Source organism: Chanos chanos, chromosome 9, assembly GCF_902362185.1.
Source record: "Chanos chanos chromosome 9, fChaCha1.1, whole genome shotgun sequence".
Classification (NCBI taxonomy): Eukaryota; Metazoa; Chordata; class Actinopteri; order Gonorynchiformes; family Chanidae; genus Chanos; species Chanos chanos.
Genome location: NC_044503.1, coordinates 10,948,944 through 10,971,214, shown reverse-complemented (window position 1 = coordinate 10,971,214; position 22,271 = coordinate 10,948,944). Strand labels below are relative to the sequence as shown.

General features: G+C 43.0%; 1 protein-coding gene across 1 annotated transcript; it reads right to left on the bottom strand.

The window, feature by feature from the left end:
• Nucleotides 1–1,537: 1,537 nt before the first annotated feature.
• On the bottom strand, nucleotides 1,538–21,689 carry grip2a (glutamate receptor interacting protein 2a). Its single transcript, XM_030785173.1, has 24 exons — nucleotides 21,533–21,689; nucleotides 16,997–17,077; nucleotides 15,739–15,874; nucleotides 14,616–14,761; nucleotides 14,012–14,098; nucleotides 13,535–13,610; nucleotides 12,477–12,622; nucleotides 12,250–12,397; nucleotides 11,580–11,734; nucleotides 9,810–9,941; nucleotides 9,335–9,511; nucleotides 8,993–9,179; nucleotides 7,955–8,100; nucleotides 7,173–7,253; nucleotides 6,645–6,708; nucleotides 6,256–6,401; nucleotides 6,013–6,157; nucleotides 5,342–5,481; nucleotides 4,978–5,163; nucleotides 4,441–4,594; nucleotides 3,052–3,166; nucleotides 2,634–2,807; nucleotides 1,903–2,049; nucleotides 1,538–1,735 (listed from the first exon to the last, which is right to left on the bottom strand). Exons 1-24 carry the CDS (start codon nucleotides 21,687–21,689, stop codon nucleotides 1,538–1,540), a joined length of 3,324 nt encoding a protein of 1,107 aa, XP_030641033.1.
• Between the last annotated feature and the right edge of the window lie 582 nt (nucleotides 21,690–22,271).

The following is a 22,271-nucleotide window of genomic DNA, read 5'->3' as shown; positions in this document are numbered from 1 at the left end:
AGAGCTATATTAAACTGACCTGGATTTCTCTCCTGGTGGAGCTTTGAGGGCTTGTGACTCTATATATCGACAGCTTTAGTAATGACTTTCAGAAGTGTCAGTACCCCTGGGCTCCGTGCTCGGCGCTGCCAAAATGATGAAGACCCACCTGTTATTCTACACTCATGTGATCATGATGACCGCCGAAGCCAATAACACACGCGTACGCCACCTTTCGTTCTTTATTTTTCTTAAAAAGGAAACAATGACGTTTCGTCAAAGAAGAATAAAAACATTCATTTCACGCACGTCCCGTCCGACAACAAACAAGTGACTAAAAGCTTTGTCTACGTTAGGAGGGAGAGAGAGCGTTTTACAGAACGGAATCAACATCACACATTTAAAACCTTGTTATTTAAAATACCGTGATCTTTCACAGGAATGCATTTAAATAATCAGTCGTGTCACATTTCTCTGTCCCATAATGATGCAGAGATCATTGCAACCTCATACTGTACACAAGCACCTGAATAACACAGACCCAGTTCACATGAACCTAACACTAATATAACTGAAATGAATTAGGTCTGTTAATCCACAGATAATATAAAGGAACGCGTCATGTTTACAGTCCCCTGTGACCGCATGAATATTGCAAATGCATGCGTGTCCCTGAACGATTTACACGTGTGGCACACGGAGACACGGCTCGTTCTGCCATTCAGTGATCCTCAAAAACAATTACAGCCTTTTACTGCGAACAATTACTGCATAATGTGCTCAATTTGCTCCACTAACAGTGGGACTCTCAAGCATCTACTATTCCAGGGAATTAACTAGCTAAAGAGAGAAAAACAAAAGCAGAAGCAAGCGGATATGGAGCACGATTGTGGAGAGTAGCGCTCTGTTTTCACCTCAGAACACACACACACACAAAAAGGAGTGCGGACAGTGTAAAAACCAGCGTGAACTACTGAGGGATTGTGAGAAAGGAAGAGAATATCAGTGAAGTTAATTAGTGAGGGATTTGAACCTAAACTCGCGTTACGCGTTTTGAAAAGGCAACAACTTGATCTTCAAAACAATGAGAATGATTAAAAAAAAAAAATCCATTATCAACAACTAACATGGTTTTTTCACAATACTGGAAAAGAACACACACATAAAACAACTCCATCTGGTGTACAATAAAACATAGAGATGTGAATTAGAGTTAGCTGATGTTGACATATTGTGTGTGTGTGTGTGTGTGTGTGTGTGTGGAGGGGGGGGGGGGGGGGGGGCAGAAGTCTGGACAAGCTGAACAATAGTTTATTTATGTCCTGAACTTTGGTGTTTGAATCTTTCAATGCGTGTATTCAGTGGTTAACAACAAAAAAAAAAAGGTACAGTAGGGGTGTGGTGGTTTCTCAAAAAAAAAAAAAGTGAACAAAGAACTGATATGTGCCCAAGAGTGAAAACTGAGTGAGACCTCCACAGGGCGGGAGAGAGAGAGTTAGAGAGAGAGAGAGAGAGAAGAGCGTTCCAGCTGCTGCTAACACACAGCGTTTGCATTGTGTCAGAGATCGGCTTTGTTTGGGCTGTGGGCGAGGAGGCCAGGTAGTGTGTCTGAGGGACCCTCACTACCCTGGGCCGGCCACATGCGGGCCTGAGCCAGCGGGTTCCTGCTGATGACCAGCTGGAGCTGCTCCGACGCTTCCGTTATGAGAGGCACAACCAGACAACAGTCAAAGTCCCGTGTGCGGGCGTGGTTCACCTGAAAGGGAGAGACGGAGAGAGAAAGTATTGAAAATACTACATGTTTTACAGTGTTTTATGTACGCCTTTAAAATCACATGTACTGACAAAGTCCTAGAACTCAAACATGATCCCGCAGATACAGCAGAGGATTAAAACGGAGGGATTCAGGGGCCTCCTGGCTACCTGCAGGATTCGGTCGTATGGCCGTAAGCCAGCCCGGTCGGCGGGACCGTCCGGACGGATCATGTTCACGTAAACGCCCTTCTCCAGCAGGCCGTCGGACACGCTGAACCCAAAATCCCTACTGTCCTCGTCCCTTCTCACACACAGCTGAAAAAAAAAAGAAGAAGAAAAATTAAAAAAAAAAAAAAAAGAGGTGTTGAGAATGAGAAATCTAATCAAAGAGGTCAGAAAATGCAATTTTGGCCTCGGGAGTAATTCATTTTCAACTTGTCTGAATCAGTTTTTTTTTTTTTAAAAGGTGTAAGATGGTAATAATTCCCAACCTCAAAAAAAAAAAAAAAAAACACACAACACTTTTTTTTTTTGGCAAGCACAAATGACCTAGCTGTTGTCTAATGCAAATCAAAATCCCTAGTTTTTATGGGCGGGGTAGGATTTAGGAATACATATAAGTCCACAGCTCTGAAATTGTTTTCATTGTCATTTTGAAGAGGGAACACCATGAAACTGTATCTAAAAGGCAGAATCATCCAATCCAATTTTGGTTGCGCTGTGTGAATAATTACATCGCCAACATTCTTAAATAACAATAACTTGGTTCCATTTGGGCCTGGCTTAAGGATGAGTGAGATTAGAAAGAATTACATTACAATGGGATATGTGAGGATTGGGTTTAATATGAATGTGTTCCGCCCTCTTATTTAGCCAGTTACACAAGCATCTGGCACTACCTTATGTAGCTCCAAGGGCATCGCGGGTATGGTGGTCTCCTTCAGGTCCTCCTTCACTGCAGTCCCCTCCCAGGACTGGCTAGACTCGGGGGACAGCTGTTTCGTCTCACTCACGTCATGTGACTCTGTCTCCTCTGCTCCCAAACTCAGGGTACTGCCTGACATTATAGAGGCCTTAAAACCATAAACATACGCATATCTGTAAATCTGCAATGACACTCTTGTCAAATATATACACAGAGAATTTTTTTTTTTTTTTTTTTTTTACAGGATGTAGAAACAACAGGACTTTAAAAAGACCTCATTCAGTTGTGCATCTCAGACCTGAGCCACTGTGCGCGACGATTTCCGGAGATGGTAAAATAGGTGAAGTATAAGGGCACAGACATTTTTTTTTTTTTTTAAATTTTTTTATTACCTCCAGCTCTCTGAGGATCTCTGATTGGCCACAGGTCTCCAGGTCTTGCAGGGCTTGTGACCAATAGCTTTCTTGGGATTCAGTATCACCACGGCAACGCGCTGGACTGACAGATCTGTGTCAATGCAAAGCAGCCTTGGTGATGTAAGGCCACAGTGCAGTATGGGAGATGAGGTTTTTTTTTTTGTTTTGTTTCTCTAAAATTGTACAACCTAAAACATATCAGTTCTCTTGAAGCATACATTGCAGTGCCCTCTGCAGGAGAGTTGCTGGTATGAAAAAAAAAAAACCCTTCCTCAGTCATTAGGAAGACATGAAAAAAAAAAGAGGAAAAGCCAAAAAGAAAGACACCCACAGACACACCTAAAAAGCCTGGCCCATATGCTGAGTGGCAATGAGAACAGTTTGACTGTTTGTCGAAGAAAAAAAATTAAAGAAAAAAAGCAGCGACAGAAAAGTCGAACGAATGAACAACCGCAGGTGGTCCACGTATGATTAGTAAGGCAGATGAGAAAGTGAGAACCTGAGGGAAAAAAAGAAAGAGAGAGAGAGAGAGAAAAGAAAGCACAAATAGAAAAAAAAGGAATGCCAGTGAAATAAATATGTATGTTTATTCCGCCCATTCCTCATAGTGTAGCACTGAATTGACAATGACCACAGTGACCACAATGAACTGGCATGTGTTAGGGGGGGGGAAAGGCCCTTGTCCTATGTCAAGTGTGAATCAGCCCTCTTAAGTTTTCTACAGATATATACACACACACACACACACGTGCACAAACATCCATGCATTGGCTCTTCGCTGATTGAACCAGAGGGCCGTCTGCAATGCCACGGGCAAAGACATTACATTTCATTTAAACAGTCTGCTCTAGTTTTCTTTCTATTTTGTTGTACACATGTGGCCTCATTTTTCCCCACCTATCTCCATGTATGGTCTAGAGTGAGAGCTGGGCATGTTGCCAGATTGATTTCATCAATATTCAATGAGTATCTAAACATGAACTAAGAGGACAAGGCAACCCACTCTATAAAAAAAAAAAAAAAAATCACATGGCTACATAAATGAAGGTTAGTAAATGTAACTGAACAGTTCCCACTCTAAAATGTTCCAGCACAGCCCTTAAGAATTAACCTTCAGGAGCTCCCCATGAAAACATTGCATTATAACACAAATAATCCCACTCTGAGCACATTAACGTCAGACAACGTAAAAAAAAAAAGAAAAAAGAAAAGAAAAGCATTTGGTACAAGGCATTTAAATGAACGGAAATGAAAGCTAGATATCGTAGAACATCAGAACGAGAGATAAAATGGTTGGAGGCTTATGTATTTTGCGTAAACATTGTGGTCTTCTCTCCTCTTGAGAAGTAGAATCAGTGATCTCACCCTGTATACTTGCTCCATTCCTCCCCTCTTCGTCTCTCGTCGTATAGCGTAGCATTGTGGGCTTGTCTTCTGGAAGCCACTGGGCTCCTGTGATTGGTGCGTCTCCATTCAGGAGGATGGAGTGTCAGATCAGATGACCTATGGAGGTATATACCTAAACACATGGAGGGAGGAGCCTCTGATTTCCTTGGGTTCAAGTCTAAACTGCAAGTTCTAGTACTGTCGGTTTTAGCAAATATAATTAAGTATTTGTGATACTGAAAAAAAAAAATTGGGAGTAGGTCAAATTCTCATGATGTTCAGCCAAAAGTGTCAAAATTTAAAGAAACAGTGATGAATCACAGCACTGTGTTTACATTTTTTACAGTGCGTCACAAAAAGAATATATTCTTCAGTAATGAAAATGTCACTGTGCTAAGTATCATTTAAATCTCTAATTAACATTCTCAGATAACTATGATATAACAAAGGTGTCTAATGCATCCACTCTACCATTATCAACTTCAGTATCCTCAGTTCCACATATTAAAAGTTTACCTTGGCTCCCGTAACCAGCATCCAAAGCAGAGCCATCCCAAGACTCCATGGCAGAGTCAAGGCTGGGTGGGGTTCGAGGGGGGAATTCAGAGAATTTACTGGGTCTGAAAGACTCCGATTGGTCATCTTCAGTGTCACTCAGATATGAAGGCTCTGCTCTCAGCTGGCTGTCTGAATCTATAGCAGCTGGGCAGGAAGATGAGAGGAGAAAGTTGAGAACAGTAGAGTGTTTTGTGAAGATCTGAGCTCTTTGCTAATGATTTAACTAAAAGATAACACATCTACAACAAACAAGAAGCTTTCATATCATCTCGATACCATTCTGACACGGAAACACCGACACTAATCTGTGTATGAAGCTTACACTCTGTCCGTTTTTTGATCTTGAGTGTGACTGTGTCCCCAGCAGTTTGCAGTAGATGAATGGCTTCACTGAGTGGTTTGCCCTTCAGACTCACGTTATTGATGGCCAAAACGCGGTCACCCACGTGAAGAGCGCCGGTCCTTTAGGACAGATCAGGACACACAGACATACACAGAGGTTCTCCTTTGTCTGCACTGTAGTTTGACACAGCAATGTTTAACAGCAATATACACTGATATGCACGCAGATATAGTTCATAAAACTGGCCACTAGGGGGCATGAGTGAGCAGGATAAGGATGCTTGAGCACAGACTGAGATGGTCAGGTTTATTTTGGCATCTACAAACTACACAAAAATAAGAGCAGTTGCTAATATTCATCAACATATGATTCATTTATACACATACTATACATTTCTCCTAAATGAAATCAGATACAAGGAACAAAATCTTTGTATTTAGCGATGCATCATGTGTCATGATCCTGTCCACAGAACCATTTAGGCAAGATCACAGATGTATAACTATATTTTTGTGTATACTGTAGCCCTCACTGATTAAGTGTCTCCACAAGTGATACTGCATGGGGACACATGGGGACATGTATGTATCTGTTGATTGTGTGTGTGTGTGTGTGTGTGTGTGTGTGTGTGTGTGTGTGTGTGTGTGCACCTGTGGGCAAGGCCGTTGCGTGTGAGGCTAGAGATGAGGATGGGATTAAAAGGTTCCTCGGTGCCAGAGATGGTTATGCCCAGAGGACCTCCATGTCTCTTCAGCTCCACTGTGTACATCACAGTGCCAGATGACTCCAGCTCATCTACAGTGCATAGAAACACACAGACATATGTCTCACACACACACACACACACACAAAATCAGAGATTACTCACACACAAACAGAGTCAGTTCACTCACCAGTGTTGTCTTCATCTTTTTGAATGCGGAGTTTGACCATGTCCTCAGCTTGCTGGAGAACGCTCATGGCCTCCTCCATTCCACAGTTATCCAATCTCACGTTATCAATCGCCAACAGACGATCGCCGGGCTCCAGTGTGCCTACTCTACAACAGAGAGTGAACGCACGCACAACAACCACAGAGACACACACAAACACAGACGCTTTTGAGGATACACCGAATCAAATCAGCGATATTTCAAAAATCGATGGAAAGAAAACAACAAACGGGCAAATCGTTACGTGAAAGACAGACATGTGGAAGCAGCCAGGCCAGACCGAAGTTCGGTTCATAAAGCGCACATTTGACGTCGTGTATAATAACACGCGTGTCTTTTTGCGGATGTACCTGTGAGCGATGCTGCCTTTCCGGATGTCCGAGATGATGAGAGGTTTCCCGGGTTTCTTGCTCGCTGTTGAGAAAGATTTCAATTTATTGATGCATTTGCTGATTTCACTGGTCAGTTGTTTTCCCAGTTACTGACAACACAGCTCTAATTGGTGAAGAGAACAACTTGTTATACAAGATAAATCAGAGCTGTAAAGATATTATCATCATACAGGTGCATTTCTTCAGATCAGTTCTGGGAAAAGGTTACATTCATACTAGTAACACACCCACAGAAAAAGTCTACAATGCAGAGTAATTGATTTCTTCGATTCAGTGCTTCCTCTTCAAAACACTGGGGCCTTTTTATCGCTGACTCAGTGTCGAGTCTGTCATTTTTAAGAACATCTACCGGTTGGAATATGCATACGCTTTTTTTTTTTTTTTTTTTTAAGTCCTCTCTGTAACCAAAATCCAGCAGAGCTTTAGAAAGTGGATGTTCAGACTTTGAGATCTTGGAAGCCCCTTTCCCTGATAGAGTCCACTCACCGCTGATAGTAATACCCAGCTCCACGCCGCGCCTTTTGGGCAGCTTCACGTGGAACGTCCCGCTGCTCGGGATCACGGATTCTAAAGCGGGTAAAAGTAGAAAGAGTTAATTACATTTACTGTGGGGTTGTTTTTTTTTTTATATTTTAACACTTTCACTCAACTATACACGTCATCTCGGAATCACTTCACTGTGGTTCCTGTAAGCCGTTAGTATTTCGTCAAAACAAGCCGTGAATGAATTGGTGGTTTGTAAACTTTTAACGGGATATAATGTCCTTATTGAACAAAGGGGTGTATTGAGTATGTAAGTTCTCTGGGTCATTAGGCATTTGTAGAATAGAATGGCACAAGTAAGCATCTGTCCACCAGCAAGGGGAATCTACCTGAGCCGCGTTTTAAAAGAAAGCCTCTATGTTTTCATGTCTGTCACTGCCATTAACGGGACAGTTTTCTGCATTTTTTAACTATTTCTCATTAACTAGTCGGTCACCTCCAAGATGAGTTAATACTGCCCTTTTGTGACAGTAAAGCAAGCCCTGTTACTGTCTGCCATTGCTAATGATCATTTATGATTTCAGTTTATTTCATTTCTTCTACAAAACATCTGGCAAGGACATTATAGACTACAATGATATTATTCAGTGTCAATGTAAATTAGTTTACACCTTTTAAGGACAGCAATGTTAGATATTGTATAACACATAATTAGCTGCGCAATTAATCTGTCCTATATAAAATAAACACATTTTACCAAAAAAAAAAAAATAATAATATCTTACCAGCTACATCAAACTCCACTTCCAGTGTGACTTTATTGGCCAGGGCTGCGTCTCGGAGCAGCTGATTGGCTTCCTCCAGTGTTCCATCCTCTGTAGGGATTCCATTGATGGACAGGAGTCTGTCCCCAACCTGGAGCACCCCACACCTGGAACAGACACCCAGATCAATACATCAGACGTATCATTTGACACGCACCAGGCAGATAAGAAGCGAAACCTCCTCTGTCTGCATCCGCTAACAATAAACTCGATCGTAAAAGTCTTCTAATAAACTTCAAAGGGTGCTTGTGTCAACCTTGCAGTCAGCCATCATCCTAGATGCTTGCATTCAAACAAACATATTTCATGTTAATTAAAAGACCCCAGGCGCTGATCGTCATTGACTTTGAGCTAGCGGTGGAGTCTTGGCAGTAGGGCTTAATCAACCTCTTTGCCCTCTGACAACCAGAGCAGAGTGTGTATGTATGTGTCAGTGTGTCCATGAGAATCAAAGACGCAACAGACAACGCTGTCGTTGAGGATTAAGGCTAGGACGTCAGAAGTCATAATGGCACCAAGCGCCACACAGGAGAACCGTGTGCCTGCATACGTGCACACTTGTCACTGTCAGTAAACATTCCCTTACAACCACTCCCCACCCCCCTCGACTTCTTTTTCTGATGAGCACCATCCCTAGAGATTACCCTCCTCCAGTGATTCTCTCATTAATCTCAATGGATACAAACAGAGACGGCTCTTTGAATAGACTGTATGTTAATATCCACCTAATCAATACTCTAGCATTTACTGTGCGTAAGAGTTGACTTTAATGAATGGACCATACAATTAAGCGGTGTTTAAGCAGCTGTGTATGGCTGTGAAATTCATTAACAAACTCCAAGTCGTGTTTTAGCGTTGTGGATAACGGTAACATGTCCTTGTTAGTCCGTGAGTCCTGGTGGATGACATTAACAAGCTCCACAGTGACAGTGAGAGAAAGCGCACATCAGCAGAAACGGTTTTGTCGGTGGGGCATAACATTCCTAACGTGTCCCTCACCTCTCGGCCGGGCTGTCAGGCTCTATGAAACGGACGCAGGCCGGAGCAGACAGGGTCTCTGTAGCGAACACGCCGCCCTGCAGCTGCAGGCCGAACCCGGTCAGGGGGTCGCCTCTCAGAACCACCTCGCTGGTCTCGACGTGGACCACCTGCCCCCCCGCACCCACCGTACTCGACGACAGAGACACTACGTGAAGAGCGAGAGAGTGAGGGCAAGAGAAGGAAAGACAGCAACAGTAAGTTAAGTATGTGATGTTATAGAGTGAGGGAAAAACAGAGAAAGAGAGAGAGAAGAAAAGAGTTAACTAACGGTTACATATTGACAAAATGAGGTCCACTCACACGAGCTCTTGTGCTCTTTCCTCCTCGGCCTCCTCTTGGTGCCCATGTTGTGAGGACTTGAAGGATATGGTGGCAGAGTGTTGCTGGGATACGTAGGCGGGACACTGCTGGCATAAGGGGACTGGGTGCCACAGTTGTAACTATGGAATCCAGATGTATTTGCAGCATTGCCAGACACTAGAGTAAGAAAAAGGGTGAGAGAGAGAGAGAGAGAGAGAGAGAGAGTGCGTGTGCAGACACACAACAGCCAACAGAGAATCTTAATCAGTCTTAATACTTGTGATCTAGGTCATGTGTCCTGTCGCAGAAGTATTTAACTAAGCAAAACTAATCATCAAATACTGGGCTCGGATTACAGCCGACACATAACGCGTTCGGACGCCCGCTATATTTAAAACAATATTCGCATACGGCATACCGCACATATATCCTTCACGAATCCTGCCAAACATACACCAGCTCTACGTGGACTCACTTTTGCAGCGTTGCGTGTGTGTAGGGTTTGTGTGGCTCCATGATGCAGCGGCTGCTTTGCTCTGTGAGGGTTGTGGAGAGAGGTAATTCACGCTCGGGTCCCATTGACGCTGACTGCTCCTCTGGACCCTCACTGCAGTTCAATACAAACAGATAAGCACACGCGCACACACACGCACGCGCGCACACACACACATACACACTGAGACCAATGTCAGAGCATTTGTCTGTCTGGATTAGCTAACACGATGCCTGAAGAAGAGCTTTTCCCAGCAGCCTCATTGATCATTGACATTTCCCCTACTCTGCTCTGAAATGGCTTCTGGTTTAAGTGAAATATGTTCCTATTGCTTCTTGGCTGGACCCGACAATCACTTCCTTACATTTGCTGGCCAGCTTGGACAGAGCTGAAAGCAGCTGAGGAACCATTTTAAAACAATACTGTTGATCTGAACAAAACAAACCCCACAGGCTTAGAGAAACGAAACAACTTTGCTGGCTGACATAGTTGTCTTACACATGACTAGTACAGCACAATGCTCCAATTAACCTCTAAATTAGCCAGCCCCGCCCCATCAGGAAAAGCTGTTCTCATTAAGAATGATTGATTTTTCAGTCAGTGGAGGGAGAGTAAGGATACAAGGCTAGAGATAAGACACAGGGAAACAACGGGAATGGCGACCGCATGAGATGTTCTCAGATTTTTTAAAGCCTAAAGTGCCAAACGTAGTGCCGGGAAGTGGGAGAGCAATTTTTTGCTACGCTCAGCTTTGTGACTGTTAATATTGAGTTTAGATCCATTTAACTCTGAAGGGACTGATATTGTGGAGAAATGTCAGCTGTGGTTACAGGAAACACTGAGTGAATAATGTCTCGCCAGAGTGAGCTAATTTGCTGTGTATCATCCTTTATTAAATTAATAGGGAAATTAAATGGCAAAATAACATAAGCGAACCCAACCCTCTCTGGTCACGATGTGTAATCCGTGTGGATACAGCTTTTGTGCTGCACATTAAAGAGATGTTGCTTTTGCCAGATGAGATGCAGACTGCAGACTGCATCCAGCGGTGAGTGAGTGAGCTGAGAACAACACTGTGTATGACATTCTCTGCCCCTGCTCTGATTGTGGAACTAGATTGTTGCACTGTTGTAAAATATCTGAGGATGTAAAGCTCTCTCTCTCTCTGTCTGTCTCTCTTTCTCTCTTTGTTTGTGTGTGTGTGTGTGCGCGTGTGTGTGTTTGTTTAGAGCAGGGAAAGTCTTGCTTTCAGCGCTTTGCATATCATGCGTGATTCATAACACATGTAAGAGAGTTCCCTGCAGCGTTCACTGGGAGTCATTTCAAACCAAGCTGTACACATACAAAGGTCAACAGGAACATCACCGAGAGAACTCACACACACACACACCCACACCCATAACAATGCAGCTATCTGAAAGCACACAATCGCATAAGGATGCGCAGTCCAAGATTTAAGCCGTAATTGTGTGTTTTGGGGTTTTTTTTTCTTTACAAACCAAAATCCCTATTGCCGAGGTAGTAACTTGGTTGCCTGCTTACGCCTTCACTGAGTTAATACAGTAGGACAGGAACACAAGTTAGATACACCCTAGGTGTAGATGGAAATCAGTTCAAATATTCTGGTGCAGATGAGCAGAAAACTGACTTACAAACAGGCATACGGGAACCTGTAGGCTCTTGGGAATAGACTGTATAATGAGATTGGAGTTGTTAGTCTGTTGGAGTGTAAGAGTGTGTGTGTCTGTGTACCAGTATCCTGTAGGCTGTGTTGAGAAGGCAGGATCTCTAGCTTGGTGAGTTCAGAGCTGCTGGCCAGTAGCTGTTGTGCTTCCATAAGAGAACAGTGTTCTGTGCTCATTCCATCAATGGCCAATAGGATATCACCCACATGCAGGGCTCCACACCTGACAGGCAGGAATGACAGAACGTTATCAAACCTATGTCTATGGAAAATCACGCAACTATGAAACAGAACAAACATAAAGTGTGTTAATGTACATATTACACTAACACAAGATGCTGCATTTGCTACTGTCAAATTCTTGTATAGAGCGGGAGGGAGCTACACCATGTTGTATGGTTATTCTCTTTAATGTGAGAGATTTTGCTTTGATAACTTGGTACTGCTGATGCATATGAAACGTGGGATGTGTTTGTGGCATTAACGGTAGTGTGACAAGCATATATTTACAGCCATGTGCAGAGAAACATTTGTATAAAAAAAAAAGAGACTGTTTTGACAGCTTTGGGATTAAACATGCCAGTTTAATGATGCATGAAGCCTTTTCCGTCAAGCTAAGCCGTCGGCATTGCAAGCTGGTATGTCTGGTGGCGTGTGTGTGTGTGTGTGTGTGTGTGTGAGTGAGTGTGTGCACGCGCGCACGTGCACATGTGTCTGTCTGACTTTGTGTGCCCTCACCTGTCAGCCACACTTGCAGGTTTGATTTTTTGGATCGTAATGACATGTTTGTTCCTGTAGATGGCAGTGCTGAGGCTAATACCAAGTACAGAACCTGCAGATCTCACAATTTCAACCTGCAATGGTCCCGATGCCTGCTGAACAGAGTCTGAAAAAGAGAGAGAAAGAGAGTGAGTGTCTGTGTGAACTGTGTGTGTGATTGCGTGTGTGTGTGTGCGGCCGCTCACCCATCACTGTAATGTCATATTCGATGAGGAAGAAGGCCTCCTGGCTGCTCTGCATGATGAGTGTAAGGGCATCAGCGTGTTTCTGTCTGTTCAAGGCCACACCATTTACACTCAGGAGACGATCGCCCGCTCGCAGGGTACCTTCCCTGAGAGAGGGAGAGAGAGGCAAGTAATGATCAGCTCCACACCTCCTCTTACTGTCCTCATACACTCAACATACCGTGATGAGATATCAGGGTATAAAGTATGTGAATGTTAGGAAAGGATTTTTCTTTTGGCCATTGGGGACTAGTAGCCTCGTGAGCCCTGAGTGTGTGTGTGTGTGTGTGTGTTCCGAGCACACACTTGTATCCATGCACGTGAGTGTTTAAGTAGACATGGTGATAAAATATAGTGTCAGTATGTGTTAAACAAAGCTTGCCTTGCACTGTTTTGTGTGTGTGTGTATGCGTCTGTGATTCGGTCTTTGTGTTACACAGAGCCGGAGCTGGGGGCTGTGTTCTGCCCTTCTCACTCATTATAATGTCATCAACACACGCTTCAGTTAACATGTGTGCCTCCATAACCTGCTCAAAGGCCTTAACATGAACAAACACACCCAGGACACAATGCGTACACACAGGAACCGCACAAAGATGCTCACAATATACACTCAAAGATGCTCACAAACGTATTCACAATGTTGTGCAAACATACAAAGCATAGCACATACACTGCATAACACAAACATTCTCAACGTAACACTGTCTGACGCTCGCTATGACACACCTCTCACGAGCGCGCGTTTACCGACGCGTATACACAGTATCACTTCAAGCCACGACCACACTCATAAACCCAAACAGGAGATATTAACATTTAAGTTCACATTCAAATACAGTCTCAAAAAGGATGCTACAAAGAGATGCAAAGACAGGATGCAAGATGAGACTACCCAGCTGTGTCTGTCTGTGGACTGAGATGTAAACATATCGTTCATGCCTGCACATGCACACAGGCAAACACACACACACACACACACACAAACACCACCTATGACTCATCGGATTTTGTTTCACCTGTCTGCAGGTCCCCCTGGTCTCACATAGGTCACCACTAGAGGTCTAGCTTTGTGCCAGTCCTCATGAAATCCCCCTGAAAAATCACACGTTATTCGCACATGACTCACACTCATCCCCTGCCACATGCCCTCGGTAATTAAGTCATGTTAAAAAGAATGTGTTATTTCAAGGACGCACAAACACACACACACACACACACGCCACAAAAAAAATGCTGAACAGCAATCATACACATTTTTTGGTATCCAAGAATAACCCTAAATGCCAGACATTACGTGTCCGAGCAGGCTGCACTTCAAGTGTTGTTTACTGAAAAAGATTCTCGGCCTGGAACTACGGGAAAATTCACTTAATACTGAATAATTTAGTTACTATGGTTACTTTTGTTAAAAGACAATCTGTCAGATTAGGGTTTAGATTGAGGTCGGCGTGCATGAGGCGAAACCGAATAATGACGGAATCTAGTCGTAATACCTCGTACAACGAAGCCAAAGCTGTTGCCCTCTTTCTCCAGACACACCTCAATGGTTTTAGAGATCACGGCACCGGGGCTGCTGGGTGCTGAATAAAACATAACAGAGAGTATGCCACTCACAACAGTGAATGTTCATATTATCCTCTTCCTTTGTGTTTTCAGTCTTTCATTCATATCGAAAGCACATATGGTTATCTCATTTGTGTATCTAACTGCAAATGGTTCCATTACCGCCACCGTCATCAGTTTTTAAATTTGTTTGCAAGCTCAGCGGTTCAAAAGCAGAATGGGGTATACTGGAGTGTGCACATTTAATGTAAATTAGAGTCTAATGTTAGAATACTGAGTATTTTTTGTCTTTAAGGGCTGTCTGCTTGAGTTAATGAGTTTCATATAATGCTAAAGGTTCAAGCCAAGATCTCGTATGTGTTGCCTAACACTCGAACATCTTTCTGTAAAACCTGTCCGCTTGATATAGTGAGTTTCAGTCAAGGCTAAAGCTTTATGCCGGTGGTTTTTATTATTATTAGTTCTGAGTATTTCATTATTGCTGTTAGAGTATCAAATGTAGGCAGTATAAAAGGGTTTTTTTTCCGTCCGTACCGAAGGGGGGAAGGTCATATTCCACCTCCAGCACCACTCGTTCTCCGATGTTCTTAAGCATGCTGATGATCTCGTCATGACGCAGTTTGGTCAGGTTGATCCCGTTCACAGACTTAATGTAGTCTCCAACGTTCAACTGGTCGCTCCTACAAAGGACACAGAGCGCATAGCTGTAATTATCAAAGTCTTTTTTTTATTTGATTGTGGACATATGTGCATTTTTTAGGAGCAATTTAAGGGCTCTGAGGAATGAGCAGTAGGTAAAGACGTGAAAAAGCTGCGTGTCATGGTGATGTTAGCTGGGGGAGAGCCGTGTGTGTGTGTGTGTGTGTGATGTGACCAGTGCTGACTCATGGTATGCTCATGTGGATGCTAATTTAAGGAACACTCACTGACTGCTCTCGCCCAGCTCTGAGCTTTTGCCTGGTAGCACCGTTAGCAGATGACACAAAGACTCCATCAAGAGCCAAGCATGACGGCTATGACCCAGCATAGCCCTCCACTCCTCCTTATAGCTAACTGGCCTTAGACAACCACCGCACAAAATAATTTCCACCCTCACACATTTCAAACAAACATCTCCATCTCAGGTCCCACTCGTATATAGATAAAATCTTATGTGTTTGTGTGGTGTGTGTGCACATGCATATTCACTTGGACAATGTTCTAGCTTAAGGACATTTGTGAGAGTAATTTTCTCTACCAGAGTTTGAGTGTGTCTTGAATGTACTGATGAAATGTGTGTGTATGTGTTTGTGTGTGTGTGTGAGAGTGTGAGTGTGTAGACATAGTCACGTTGAGCTTGTGTCAGCTCCGAGAGTCAGGCTGCCGTCACACACTCAAGACCTGATGCAATGCAACAGCTCTGATCCTGAGGTTAGGGAGATGTACTGCATGAGTAACCACGACGACACACACTCGCATGCGCATACGTACTCACACATATGTGCTACGCGCCTTTCCCACTTCACTTACACATACAAACACACAAGTGGACACATGGCCTCACATAGGGGCTAACTGACGTTATCTTCCACACTCCGATAACTCACACATCGTTGACGTAGACTTATTGGGCAATGTTTTTGGCTGCAGAACTGGGGAAGGTATCAGTGAGTCTCACCTGGCCGCAAGCCCGCCCGGCCTTAAGTTTGACACCCTCGGCTTGCCGTCCTTATCCGAGCCGCCAGAAATGGTGAGTCCAAGACTGCTGCCTTCCCTCTTCAGCAGCTCCACCGTGGTCACCCCCCGCAGTTGCTCTACTGACACACAGGTCATCAGAGTTAGAGACGTAATCTAGATCTCAGCAAGATACAATAGAGTGGAGCTCTCGTCAATCAATAGATGTTAGCAAACAAACAAGTATCTCTCAAGGTCTCAAAGCCAAGTTGGTGGGCGAGCAGACAAAGTAAGCCTTTTGTAGACCGTTCTTGAAAGTGGGCGCATAAACGATCAGGGCTACAAGATATGAATAATCTCTTTCTTTCGGCACAAAGGGCATCACTGATTTTTTTTTTTGCGTGACATTATTTGCGTTTGTGGGCGCGTGTCGGCGTGCAGTAGCCGAGGCTTTAAACGCGCAAACACGCCGATCTCCTCTTGCATGATTCGGCGGAGAAGCGGATTGGCGCGAGCCGGGAGTTTGAGACGGTTTTAGCGGAGCGGTGAGTAATGGCATCAAGTTGACGTGCGGATGAGAAGAAATCACAAGGAGGCCAAGAACGGAATGCAATCTCATTGGCTCCGGGTCCTTCTCCGGTCTAACTCACAGACGAGCATCGCTGCTCCCATCCAAAACGAGCTCTCATCTGATGTGGCACGTCCCAGTTTGGAACCCTGTCCACGCCAGTGTGTTTGTGTGACTTGTTAGATACAAAAAAAAAAAAAAAAAAACTTGACTGTGCTCCCCAGAGATGTGCTGTCAAGTGCTTTTCATCATTAGGTGAGTGTAGGCAATATATCATCTCTGTCTTTGAGCTTGTGTTTAATGCAATCAGACTACTCCCTTGTGTTTCCTAGATGTATTACTTTGGGTTTTTTTTGTTTTGTTTTTTTTTTTAAAAAAAAAAAAAAGCTCATTTGCTTACACAAGCTAATATTCAGTAGTAATACAAAGTATATGGGTAACTATAGGTAACACAAACTACGAGGTAACTGATACGTTACCCTTAATGCAAAATGGTATTTTGTCATAACATATTATATCTGGCAATTATTATTATGTATACTTTTTTTTTAATCGATACCCCAAATATTGTCTTTTCTGTAATATTAATAACTTGAAGGTGTGTGTGTGTCTGATTGTGACCCTGTAGAGGATGACTTTTGGTATTAATATACCAAAGGTATGGTACTAATAAACCATATATTCATTAATGTACCTGTGATACTGCGTCTCTTTGAGACAACACTGTTGTCACTCCCAGCAGAATCCCTACTCCCTTTTGAATATGGGCCATCATCTGGAAAATGAAGAAGGAGAAAGGAAGAAAAAGATTACAATCTGCTCCCATGTGGGTGATCATTATTTGAATTAAAAATTATGAGAGCATAAAAAAAACTTTTTAGGCATTTGCTCTTCTTTTTTTTTTTTGTGGGGAAACCAATTAAGTTTTAATGTACTTTTCACTGGTTTATGCACACAAACTTAGGACCCATCTGTGTACTGCTTAAATGGATGAACATGAATGTAACATTCCTTTACAGACACTTCTAAACTCAGCAAATTTCCCCAGCACCCAAACCACCATTTACTTGTTTGCTTCCTAAATCATGTTATTTACACATAATTAGTCATTATGTATGAGTTTCCTTAGCTTTAGAGGTTAACAAACTAAAGCACATTCTAAGTGGTAAGATTACACCCAACATTCCTAGCTGTACAAAACCCAGCTGTCCACAGGGTCAAAAGGCCAAACAAACAGCAACTCAGTCTCTCTACCTGCCTCGTTATGTGCAAGTATGTTAAAAGATATTGTAAGTTACTTCACCCAATCAAAACGCAACACCGTACTCCTTATGGTCAGACCCCATACCAGCTCAAAAATTCTTTAAGTGTATTGAAATGCAAAGGAAAAAGTTGCGACTGTAACATGAGCGGTATGCATGCACATAAAAGTGCACCAACAAAGGCAACACAAAGTGAAAGTAAAAAAAAAAAAACGTACAATTACGGGCTAATCCAATTAATTTACAAGTAAATTAAAGTCTGAAACTAATTTAGAGCAAGCTGGAGCTCTAGCCCTGGTTCTGGTGACACCAATCGTGATGTAGGTTAAACATCTGATGTTCCAACAATACCGGTGCTAGCTCAGACCTATTTTAAGACATACACTCTCTTATTTATAGCCCTCACACCGGGTCTGGTTATCATTCTCCTCTCAGTTTTCAAAATTAGGCATAAAACCCCTCCATAAAACCCCTCGTAAGAACAACTGTGAACCTGTCAGACATAGACTGAACAACATAACTTTCGTGTCAAAAAAGAGGCCAAAAAGTACTTTTTTTTTCCCACGTGAGATGAGAATACGTGACGGGTTTTGTAACTGTTTATTTGTCTCACACTTCGTGGTAATTAAATTGAGAACGAGTTTTCATTCCAAATGAAGATCCAAACAGATGAAGGGTTAGTTAACGGATATATTGGATTTGCATGTGTTCAACTTACCATTGCTTTTCCTTCCCTCTCGCCTTAAACCACACAGCATGGCGCCAACATCACTGCATCACGCACGGCGGTACAACAACTGTTTTTTTTTTTACTTTATCTACTCACTTACTCTCCCTTTAGTACTGAGTTATTTACCAAACCATATGTCTGGTCACTATGCTGTTTATTCCCTCTGTGCACCTATTTTGTGAATTCTGTGGTTCTGCACTGTTCAAGCACTGATCTGTGATTTTATTCACAGAGCGAGAAATTACCGGTGATTTTTGTCTGAATGGCTTTCACACAGATTTCAAAGCATCCAGTTCAGCGATGAATTCCACACATGCAGCTCGTGCAGGTCCAGTGACCTTAAATGCTTCTATTTTACTACAAATTCTTCCAAACTCAAAATTGCCCAGCTGTCATTTTGTATATCCGTTCAGTGGCAGTGTCATTTTTTTTTTCTTTTTCCCCTCTCAGCTCCATGGGATGTTGTCCTTTGGCTTATGAAACTCTCTGATTATCCACACGATGTGTTTAGATTGCCGTCCGAAACTTAGGCTGAAAAAATACAATCCAGACCACGCTGCTCTTCACTCACATGTCTTCTTTGCCACGGGAAGTGGCGTTTATATGAAAAGTTTATCCGGCTGTCGTTAGACTGGTCCTGAAGAGTGCACTGAAGCTCTTGGCGCTTGGAGAGTGCAGACAGATGACGAGCGAAGTGGCATATCCGTTTTTCCCTTCTCTCTGTACTCCAGCTCCTCCCTCTTCCCAGCTCCTGAGGTATTCTCACTTGCTTTTCCTACACTGCCCTATTAATCATATCTATGCTCTCTCTCTCTCTCACTCTCTCTCTCTCTCGCTCTCTCTCTCTCTAACACACACACACAGATTCTTGCATTCTGTGACTGGGAGCTTTTCCCTGCCAGAGGGCTGATGGAGTCACACAAAATTCTCTGTAATGTCTCTCTCTCTCTCTCTCTCACACACACACACACACACACACATGCACAACCCTCTATCTTCTCAAACACACAATCCCAACCTCACAAATACACATTCATCCACCACGTGCCTGTGATATAAAGTCACAAAGAGTCACTCCTCCTTTCACACACACACACACACACACACACACACACACACACACACACACACACACACACACACACACAGAGGCACTCTCTCTCTCTCTCTCTCTCTCTCTCTTTTGGTGCTCACGTGGTAATATCTACCCCTATTCAGCAGACTGCTTCAAGAGAATCACTGGTCATGTTATGTTCACATATGGTCCTGTGTGCAACAACTGCTACATTTACACTGAGATAAAGAGCTAAAATGAATCAAGATACACTAGCACAGTCCACACAGTCATTTTCTGGAAGATTATTATTTACAGCTGTGAATCACTTAAAAATGTATCGGACCTCAAAACGAATGTAATTTTTTTTACATGAAATACAAAATACTATATACATCTAATTTACACACTAATCTAATTTAACAATGAAGAAAATAAAAGTCATTTTGGTTGAAACCATTGCATGCTCAACCGCTGTCTAAAAAACTTTCAACTTCCACATTCAAAGACACTGAGCTGTTAGGTAAACAAAGTTTCACTGTTCTTTCACAAAGAGTTTGTCTACATACTGCAGTTCTCAGGTTTCAGTGTCTGGAAGGAAAACCATTTAAACACATAAGGGTGCCTGATTCACCACCCAATACTGTGAGTGTGTGTATGTGTGTGAGAGAGAGAAAGAGAGAGAGACTGATGCCCACACATGTCTGTCCATTTGTCTCATATGCATACCACACATAGCGCTAAAAACCCTTTGGAACACCCAGCTGCCCCAATCTCTTGCTTTCTTTCAGACACACACACCCAAAACACACTCTCTCTCTCTCATTACACAGTTTTTTTCCCAACCTTATACGATGACCTTCAAGAAGACGGCTGGTTCTAATCTGGTTTTCCTTTAGAGTAGCTGTCAGAACTCTGACTGTGACTGAACACTGAGTCCACCAGAAGGTTTGTATCTCTAACCAGACACCATGTTTAAACAACACGTTTAAATATGAAGAGCTAAAAATCATAAGTCATTCATAACAACAAAAATAAACCATACACACCATCAATTTGCCTTGGCCAAGGTTCACTGAACTTAGACTATGGATCAGTTGAAATCTGTCCCGTGGAGCAGAAAATCATAGTGTATGTCCTTCCAGTTGATTGAGTGTTTGGATAAATGCCCGGAGAACATGTCTTTCTGTCTTAAACATGCAATTCGGAGGTGGCCGTAGCACAGTTTAGGAGAGCTTCCTAACATATGGATTACAATCACTGCATGCGTGCGTGAATTCATACATCTTGGTGCCCGCAATAATCTAGACCAATTTGCATGACCTACAATGTGTTAATGTTATGATAATGGATACCGCTTGACTGCCACCACTCAACGTCTCTATAATTAGTGAATAGAATGGAATAATATTAAAATATTTCGTTGTTCAGGACACAGCTCCCACCATAGATCTCTGGGGATCTTTAGTGGTCCATTCCATTGACTTAGAGAAAACAGAAGACACTTTTTTTTTTATTAAGGATTGTGGAATCATAGTGAAACCATGCTAGCATTAATTTACTTACAAACTGCTTTTTATGAATGTCCACAAAAGCCTCAGGACTCTTGGTAGATTAATGCATATGTTGGACCATTTGCCTAAGTTAATGTGCTCATGTGGCTTAGTTATGAATTAATACGACTGACTAATCATGATCTAATTAAAGAACTGAGATACATCAGCAACATCATAATAAGAGTACATATTTTACAGAGCTTCTCTCTGGCACACTGCAGTGAACTGCAGCTCTGCCAAGGTTCACTGGCTTTATTCAACTTGACTGGGGTGATACTGCCCCCTAGTGATGCATAGCTCTCACAGCAGGCCAACTGTGAGACTTCCCAGCAAGAGAGAGTAACACACAAATACAGGAGTTGGCTGTTTTTACAATTTGGTGCTTATATGTGGAGTTTGTAAATGCACACAAAAAGCAATGATGTTTTATGTATGTTTTACATTGGTCAGTTCCCTGATCTGGACGAGGCTGACCGAGTTAGGAGCACATACATACACCCACGTGCAAGAAAGACATCATTACAGACGCCTCCACAGACAACAGAAGGTCAAAAGATCATGATTCTTCTAGAGTTTATTTTCCTCCAAACAAACAATCTCATCACACTACATACAGACAGTGGGTTACCTTTCACATGTCCTCTGATGATTCCCATACGGCAGCGCATAGAGAAAGAGAACATTCGTCTCTTTCCCTTCACTCCTCCTCCAAATCCCTTCTTTTTGGAGCCCACAGGGAACTCGGGGAGACGCTTGGGATTCACGCTGCAACTCAGTCGCCACATGTCCTCAAACGCTCAAACATCTCGTGCTTCCACTCCAAAAGTAAAACACTACTCTGGCGATTCCACTGCTGTACCTATGCTTCTCTCTCTCTCTCTCTCTCTCTCTCTCTCTCTCTCCCCTCCACGCTCCTGCTCTGACTTGTTTTGTCTCTGCCCAGCTTGGCGTCGCCTGTCTTCTCTCTCAGCTGGACCTTCTGGCTTCGCTCAGGTGTGCCCGTAAGGATGGGGTGGCCCTTCCCATCAGAACAGCGTCGCAGGAGACAAAGCTGGTTTAACAACGTTCATATTGTCACGTATCTCCACCTCTCTGCTCCTTACCCAACATACACACACACACAGTTAATGTGGTTCTTTGAGACTTTGAGCACAAGGAGCAGCGAGGTGGGATGCCGTGTGTGGGTGAGAAAGACGTTGTGTTATTTTCCTGGCTCTAAGCTACTGGAGGCAGATGGAGAGAATATGCACACTGCAGAGATGCAGGCTGTTCAAATCACAGGATCAGTTCTTCCCTCTGACCACGGCTTCTCTTAAACTCAACAGTATGCTTGTAGAAATGTTTAAAATATTTATGTTATCATGGTA

Coding starts and splice junctions, on each gene's coding strand:
- grip2a (XM_030785173.1), bottom strand. CDS start 21,689: ATGTGGCGACTGAGTTGCAGCGTGAATCCCAAGCGTCTCCCCGAGTTC. Junction 8,101..8,992: donor CCTGACAGCCCGGCCGAGAG/GTGAGGGACACG, acceptor TGTCTGTTCCAG/GTGTGGGGTGCTCCAGGTTG. Junction 5,164..5,341: donor GATCAAAAAACGGACAGAGT/GTAAGCTTCATA, acceptor CTTCCTGCCCAG/CTGCTATAGATTCAGACAGC.